We start from the raw sequence: 7,422 nt of genomic DNA on the forward strand, positions 1-7,422 counted from the left end.
TAAAATATTCAGGTGGCTAAAAAGATCAGCAAGAAATGCTAATTTTAGGAGCCAAACAGGGTCACATAAATAATTCGCATATTCAGATTTAGCACCTTGTAAAAACATTAACAATTCAGCTTTCAGTTCTAAAACTCTTGTCAATACCTTTCCTTTGGATAGCTACCTGACCTCTGTATGATAAAGGAGATTTTGATGAAGCGAACCCATGTCTTCACAAATGATTCTGAACAGTCGGGTTTGCAAGGCTTTACCTTTAATAGAATTCACAATTTTGATCACCTCTTTAAGCACTTCATTTAAATCAGAAGGTAAAACCTTGGCTACCAGAGCATGTCGATGAAGAAAGCAGTGTGTCCATGAGACATTAGGCATTATTGATTTTAATTTTGCAACGAGTCCGCTTTTTTGTCCAGTCATAGCTTTAGCGCCATCGCTACAAATGGCAATACATTTTGTCCAATCAATCTTGTAGTTGCGAGTGCTTTCTAAAAATATGTCGTACAAACACTGACCTGTGGTGTTTGAAGAAAGTGCTTTGCAAAATAAAATGTCTTCTGTGATACTTTCATCTGCTTCAAAGCGCACAAATACTACAAACTGTGCACAATCTGAAACATCAGTAGATTCGTCAAACTGCAAAGCAAAATGTGGGCTCTTCTTTAATTTCTCGACTACTTGTTCTCGAATGTCACTGGCCATATCGTTTATTCTGCGTTCAATAGTATTGTCAGAAAGTGGTATGCTTTTTAGCTTGCTTGCCTCCTGCCTACCTAACATAATTTCAACCATATCTAGGGCTGCTGGCAAAATAAGATTTTCGGCATCTGTATGCGGCTTCCCTGCTTTAGCAACTCGGTATGCAACTCTGTAACTAGCTAATAATGCGTTTTCGTTGACACTGGATACCTAAAAACAGACAAAAAATCAGAAAAACAAATAAATAATTAAGCAATAATAAATATTATTTTTAATCACCAAATAACAATACTATTTTATTACCTGAATCATAGTATTTTGCTGCAGGTTAAGGGTTTTCAGCTTACATTCAAAGAAATCCAGCGGTTTATCAGCTTCTTTGGGATGTTTGGTTGAAAGGTGACGCATAAGTTTTGATGGTTTCATACTCTCACGTGATAATACATCGCCGCAAATTACACATTGAGGTTTATTATTCATGACAGTAAATCCGTATTTCAAATAATTGTCGTAGTAATGTCTGTTTTTTTTCGGTTTTGATTCACTTCCGTCACTGCCACTTGTACCAGACGTGGAGGGCTGCGATCTTTTGAGAAATTTATCCATTTTATGGTCTTGCGGAGCAAAGCGCAAAGACAATACAATCACGTCTGTACTTGTTGGCGCATTCGCTTCCAGCGCCCCCGTGGAAAAGTTACTATTTGCAGGGCTCTTGCGACTTATTTGCAGAGTACAATTGGTTTTTCGATTGATATTTAGGTCTCAACGGAAAGAAAATTAAATACGTAATTTTTAAAATCATTGACATACTTTTAATATGGACCTGGGGGGTCGGCAAAAATTTTTAACTTGTAAAGGGGTCGCGTATTCAAAAAGGTTGAAAAACACTGCTCTACTGTAATAAGAATTTCAATGAATGTGAACTTATATACTGATGAATTGTAAGCTGCTTCAAACTAAATTTAATGAAATAAATTTTTAAAATATTAAAACCACTTAAAAGTTATTTTGAACAATATTTAAAGTTTTTTGATAAATTTGAATGCTTTAACACATTACAATATATGAAAGATATACAAAGTAAATATAGTTATAAAAATGTGTAATAAATAACATTAAAATCAATTAAAATAAGAAATTTACTTTAAAATACATGAGGATCTCATGTGAAAAGTTGAAACAACAATAAATTTAAGTTCAAAAATAAAAAAATTTTGCTTTACTGTACATTGATTAAATTAAAAAATTTTTTATGGATGATATTTTGTAAATAATTATTTCATTAAACTTAAAAATATTTAAAATTGGATGTAATTAAAAATTTTTTAAGTTTAATGAAATAATAATTTTAGAATAGGGAACATACTTTTGTATGTATTTTATTTTTTCTATGTCTTATGTTCTATGGAGAAAAAATGGGGATGTTTTATAGAAAAATTGCATAGCTTTATAGGCTTCATTTCAGCCATTTTTATTTGGAACTTTATTAGGATACAATGTCACTTACTTTAATTTCAATAAGTATAAATGAAATAATAATGAACAAAATTCAAGTTAAATAAAGTATTTGACATTTAAGAACCAAAATATCAAAGATGAATGCATATAATATAAAGTGAATTTTCTCAAACATTTAAAATACACAATTTAGAATAATGAGAGAGAGAGATTAATATGCAATGTTTAAATTCCTTCTTGACCGAAAATTCCTCTGTGTCTTAGTTATGTTCTTTAGCTATTAATGATGTCATATTGTTTGAGAAATATTGACTTTTTGAAATTTGTTGTAATGAACATGTTGAAAAATAGTTAAATTGTTTAATTTTCTTAGTGTGTCAGCTTTTGAAAGGATTCAAGCATATACTGATTAGAACACGAAACTATTATTATTATTAAATCACAGTTTATTCAAATCAATTCTTTATTACCAATTAGTGAAACTCCTATTGTCAGGGATACAAAAAAAGATATAAAAAATATTAAGAAATTAAAAACTAAAACAAAGTTTTGAACAACATGAACATCAAATCATTAGAAGCATTAACAGAAGTACAATTCAGTTCATTAAAAGAAATTAAAAAATGTATGTATTTCTTAACTGACACTAACAATAACTTAGTATGGTATGGTAATACAGATACAGGTAAAAACTTATTTTTTATGATACATACAATTAATCCTTTTTTTCTCACATTCAAAAATGTGTGACAATTTTCTTTACTGCCACAGTTTATTAAAAAAAAAGGCAATTTTGATTTCTATATCTTAATTAGACGTTACATTAACTTAACTGTAACAAGATTGATAAATACATGTAACTTAATTTATTACACTTATAATAAGCACTTCACCAACCTTGGCCATTGTACAAGATCAAGAGTGAAACTTGCAACTGTTTTTAACAGTTTATATTCTTGGAATAATAATTTATGTTCCATCCTTTTGTAACTGTTCCCAAATAAAAAATCATATGATTCTGACATGTCTGTAACCAATTTTATAGACAAACCTACTTCATTAAAATTTATGTTTCTTGTTATAAGCATTTGGTTTTTAATAAACATTTCATTGAGAATTTTTCTTTCCACTATATCTTGATTAAAAAATAATTTTCTTGTAAATTTTAATACTATTTTAAGGAGTTTGAAAGAAATATGAGCTCTGTGACAGCCTATACTTAACATGTTTTTCAATTTTAAAAATATATTTTATAAAATTGATTTTGTATCACTTCTGATTAAAATAACTTAAAATCCACTCTGGAAAAGCATAGTTAACAGTACTCATTACAATTGAATTAAATAACTTAAATATCTGAATAACATACATCTATTCTAGCCAACCATGTATCTAGTGAGATTTCTACTTATAAACTAAAACTTTTAGATATAAAACTTCTCAACTGTTTTATATCTAACAGTTTTAGTTTATAAGTAGAAATAAAAGTTAAAATAAGTAGAAAATAAAGCTAAATTAAAGATCATCATTAGATGATGATTGCTGCCATCTCCAAATTGATGGTAAATGCTATGTTCTTTGAGCATGAAGGAAGAAAGAAAATGAATTAAAGATGGCCAAGATCACCATCTAATGGTGATCATCTTTATCTTTAATTCGGTATTTACCATTAATTTAAGTGGCAAAATCTTGTTCATATTATGCAATATTTAAAATACTTGTGGCTTGTTTAGAAAACAACTCTTATGTAATTGAGAATCTGCTTTATTATCAACTATGCATTTAGATGCAAATTTATTTTCAATTCTTGTGAAGTTGCTATAGTATGCACTGACATGCATATAGTGTTTTTATTTATTATTACCTATTTTATTATAGAATAGATAAAAATTCATATTGATTTTTGTTTTATAATTAAAAACAGAATTGTATAAAAATATGTAAAGGTTTCTTTTATTTTTTTGCAATCAATATTTTGCAAGATAATTATTCAAAATGCCATTGATGGATTCCTTAAATAATAATTATTATTATTTAATAATGAATACTAAAACATGAGTAGTCTAATTTAAAATATTATTTAATTTTTAATTAAAAGGATTAAAAGAGCGACAGAAAAGATAAATTAATATTAAATTACTTTATTTAGGAGTCTACCATCAAATCATCAAAGAAGAAAGAAAAATTAGTACAGGAAATGAAATCCTGGTTAAAGAAAGAAATGGATAAAATACTGCGTGATAAAGGTTTAAAGGATAGCAATGGACAGCCTCAAGGAGAGTTAACATCATTTATGAATCAGTCTGGAGATATTGTTTCCAAAAATGTTAAAAAGCAGCTTCGACAAGGACGAGTACGTTGATTAAAAATTTCTAGATCTATTTTGTAAATTTTTTATACACACAATTTTGATAGTTTGTTGTTATTTAAAATGTAAATCTCAGATTTTGGAATTTGTTTTCAAAAATAAATTAATAATAAATTTTTATGGATTAGTCACAAGTTTTGTTTTTAGTTTGAAGTAATTAAATTTGTTTTTTCGAGATAGTACATTTTTAATAATAAAATTATGATATATGTGTTATCTAATGTTTATTATACATGTCATGTTGTTAAGATAAAATTCAGATGAATAAAAGGTGATGTCATTATTATATGCTATTCTCAATAATACAATATTTCCATATATTTTGATATTATATTTATTCAAGAAATAGTTAAAAATTATCCAAATAAGCATTTAGACTTCAAAATTAAGATTCTTAGAAACTTTTTAATGTTACAAAAGATTAGAATAATTAATTTCAAGAATTCAGTTAAAATTATATTAGTTATTGATATTGATTAATTAAATATTATCGTTTCTATGATGTTTTGCTTTAATACTGTAGTTTGAATTTTTATCATTTTGTTGATCTCTATAAGCCATTGGACCTTTCTATATTCAAAATTTTACAATTTATATTGTTTGTAAAATGAATAGTGATAGACATCCACATAAATGAAGTTTAAATTGATAAACATTGATTCTTCCATGTTATGAGATAATTTTCCAAATTCTTTCAAATATTTCAAGTTTTTGATTTTTTAATATCTTTTAAACAATAAATTTACAAAAGATGATGATGATTAACAAATATAATATAATATAATAATTTAATAAGGAAGATATCAAGTATATATGTATCCTTATATAATTACAAAGAGATACCTATAAAAACTCATGTTATTCAAACCACAAACATATCACTAACAACAGTAATATTAACTTTTCATAGGAATGGTTTATCTTCCTTTAACATGAAAGTATAAAAATATCAATTGGCAGTTTGAAATTACACAATAATTGATTAACTTAAATAAAATATATTGCAGTACATTGTACAGTACATGCAGTACATACAGTACATGCAGTACATTGTACATTATTTGAAAAACGCTTGTCAATCCTATAAATCCATAAAAATAACATTTTGATACATCTCTTCTATAAGAGCATTAAAAACACTGGTCACCTTGATTGTTTTGTACTGGGTAGCCATTATTAATGGTGGCTACTAACGATGGATTATTAATCTCTTGAAGGAAGTCTTTACAGTTATATAAGCTAAGCAATGCTTGTGTGATCTTTCATTATATTTCTGTGGATGAGCAACATATAAAAATGACCTTTCTACGATTTCATATATAGTCAAAACCCTCTATAGAGATATTTAGCAGAACAAGAAAAAATATTGTAGTAGAGAAGCTTATTGCTATAATGAGAGTTTTTAAAAAAGTATCTCTTTTCTCATTTTACCTTGTCTGACTACAAATACAGTAATTCTATAAAATTAGACAATGTCAGAACAGAAAAACTTATAGTATTATTAGACATTTATTAAAAAATTTAAGTGTTAAAACATCAAAAACATGCTAAATCTGGAAAATTGCTTTTATCTGTACTGATGCCTACTGACTATAGTTAATGTTCATTTTGGAATTACTATTAAGAGAGTACTACATTTTAATTTCAAAAACAAGCAATAAATTAACTTTTAATTTACTGAATTATTATTTTTGTAGAGAAATGAAAATGCTATGCATTTTACAAATATGGTCAAAGAAGAAATGTATTGCTAAACAGATTTATTGCAATAGAAGATATTCAATTGGGTGAAGTTTTACATTAAACTAATACAAATTGCATAAATATTAAATACTTGTCAATTATAAAAATTGAAATTTAATATAATGAGAATGATTGCAACATAATATTAAACAAGGCAGTTGTTTATAAATATGATTAGGACATAAGAAGAATTAATTGAAGGAAAAATCTTACAGAATATCAAAATCAGTGAAACGAAAGGTTTGGTCGACAGGATAAGGCAAAACATCTTGAGTGGTGTCTCTCTGAAAGTCTTTCTTTGGGTAACCAGCCATTATTTAGGCACACGAAGAAAATCTGAAAAACTCCAAACAGCCAGCTCATTGGTCAGATGAAATCTCAGGACTGACTATCAATTGTTTGGTGACTTTTATCCACTCGGCCACCAGTGAGAAAAACAAGTGAATTTACAGTACAAGTTACGAAACAAATGAAGATTTTAAATAAGGCTATTATAGGAAGTCAGTAGGAAAAGTAGCTCATAATGTAGCTACTTTTAAAGTCATTTAGAGTACTGCACTTTTATATTGTGATAATTACAATACTAATTATGGCTAAAATTGATTGTATTAGAAATAAAAATAACTTAAATGAAAAGAAAAAATTATATATTACGATAATGCAAATATTTAATGTTTTAAAATATCTTAAATATCAAAACATTTTCAAATTATAAATTTACTGAATAAATTATTAAAATGTAGAAGTAAAATAATAATATAAATGTATTCTGAATTTTTCTGAATTAAAAATCCAATAATATAAAGTACTCAGCAAATCACTATACATATAACTAACACCTTATCCTTGCCGAGAAATATAATTTATTTCAAACAAACGTTTTCAGCCTGATTCACAGGCCATCTTCAGGTTGAGAACCAAATTTGAATTAAAGGATTCCGATTTCTCTTAAGTGAAACATGCATACATGGATAGTTAAATTTTATAGATTGTTGGGTTAATGTTATGCAAATGCATCTAGAATTTCCTGTTTGAGCTCTGAAACTGAAAAATATTGTTTTCCATTTTTGTAAACTTTTCACACAAAAAACCCACAAAATTTTTGTTAGAATTTAGATTTCGGCTTCTTGCAGACCAGGTCGTAATGTTAATGT

The 7,422-nt window shown here is 27.0% G+C and overlaps 2 protein-coding genes across 2 annotated transcripts in view; one reads left to right on the forward strand and one right to left on the reverse strand.

Moving 5' to 3' along the window:
• LOC111623708 overlaps positions 1-7,422 on the forward strand; it is a 62,307-nt gene that overhangs the window by 1,116 nt on the left and 53,769 nt on the right. The window contains exon 2 of the mRNA XM_023366396.1: positions 4,307-4,510. Within this exon, the coding sequence (XP_023222164.1) occupies positions 4,355-4,510 (156 nt within the window). The 5' untranslated portion in view covers positions 4,307-4,354. The remainder of the gene's footprint in view (positions 1-4,306; positions 4,511-7,422) is intronic.
• Positions 7-1,305, reverse strand: LOC111623703 (protein FAM200B-like; the record flags this gene model as incomplete). Its single annotated transcript, XM_023366384.1, is given in 2 exon segments — positions 7-909; positions 1,003-1,305. Coding segments are annotated over 2 exon segments (1,206 nt in total), but the record flags the coding sequence as incomplete, so codon positions are not given.

Source organism: Centruroides sculpturatus, unplaced genomic scaffold (genome assembly GCF_000671375.1).
Source record: "Centruroides sculpturatus isolate CEXI.00-Female unplaced genomic scaffold, Cexi_2.0 scaffold49, whole genome shotgun sequence".
Lineage (NCBI taxonomy): Eukaryota > Metazoa > Arthropoda > Arachnida > Scorpiones > Buthidae > Centruroides > Centruroides sculpturatus.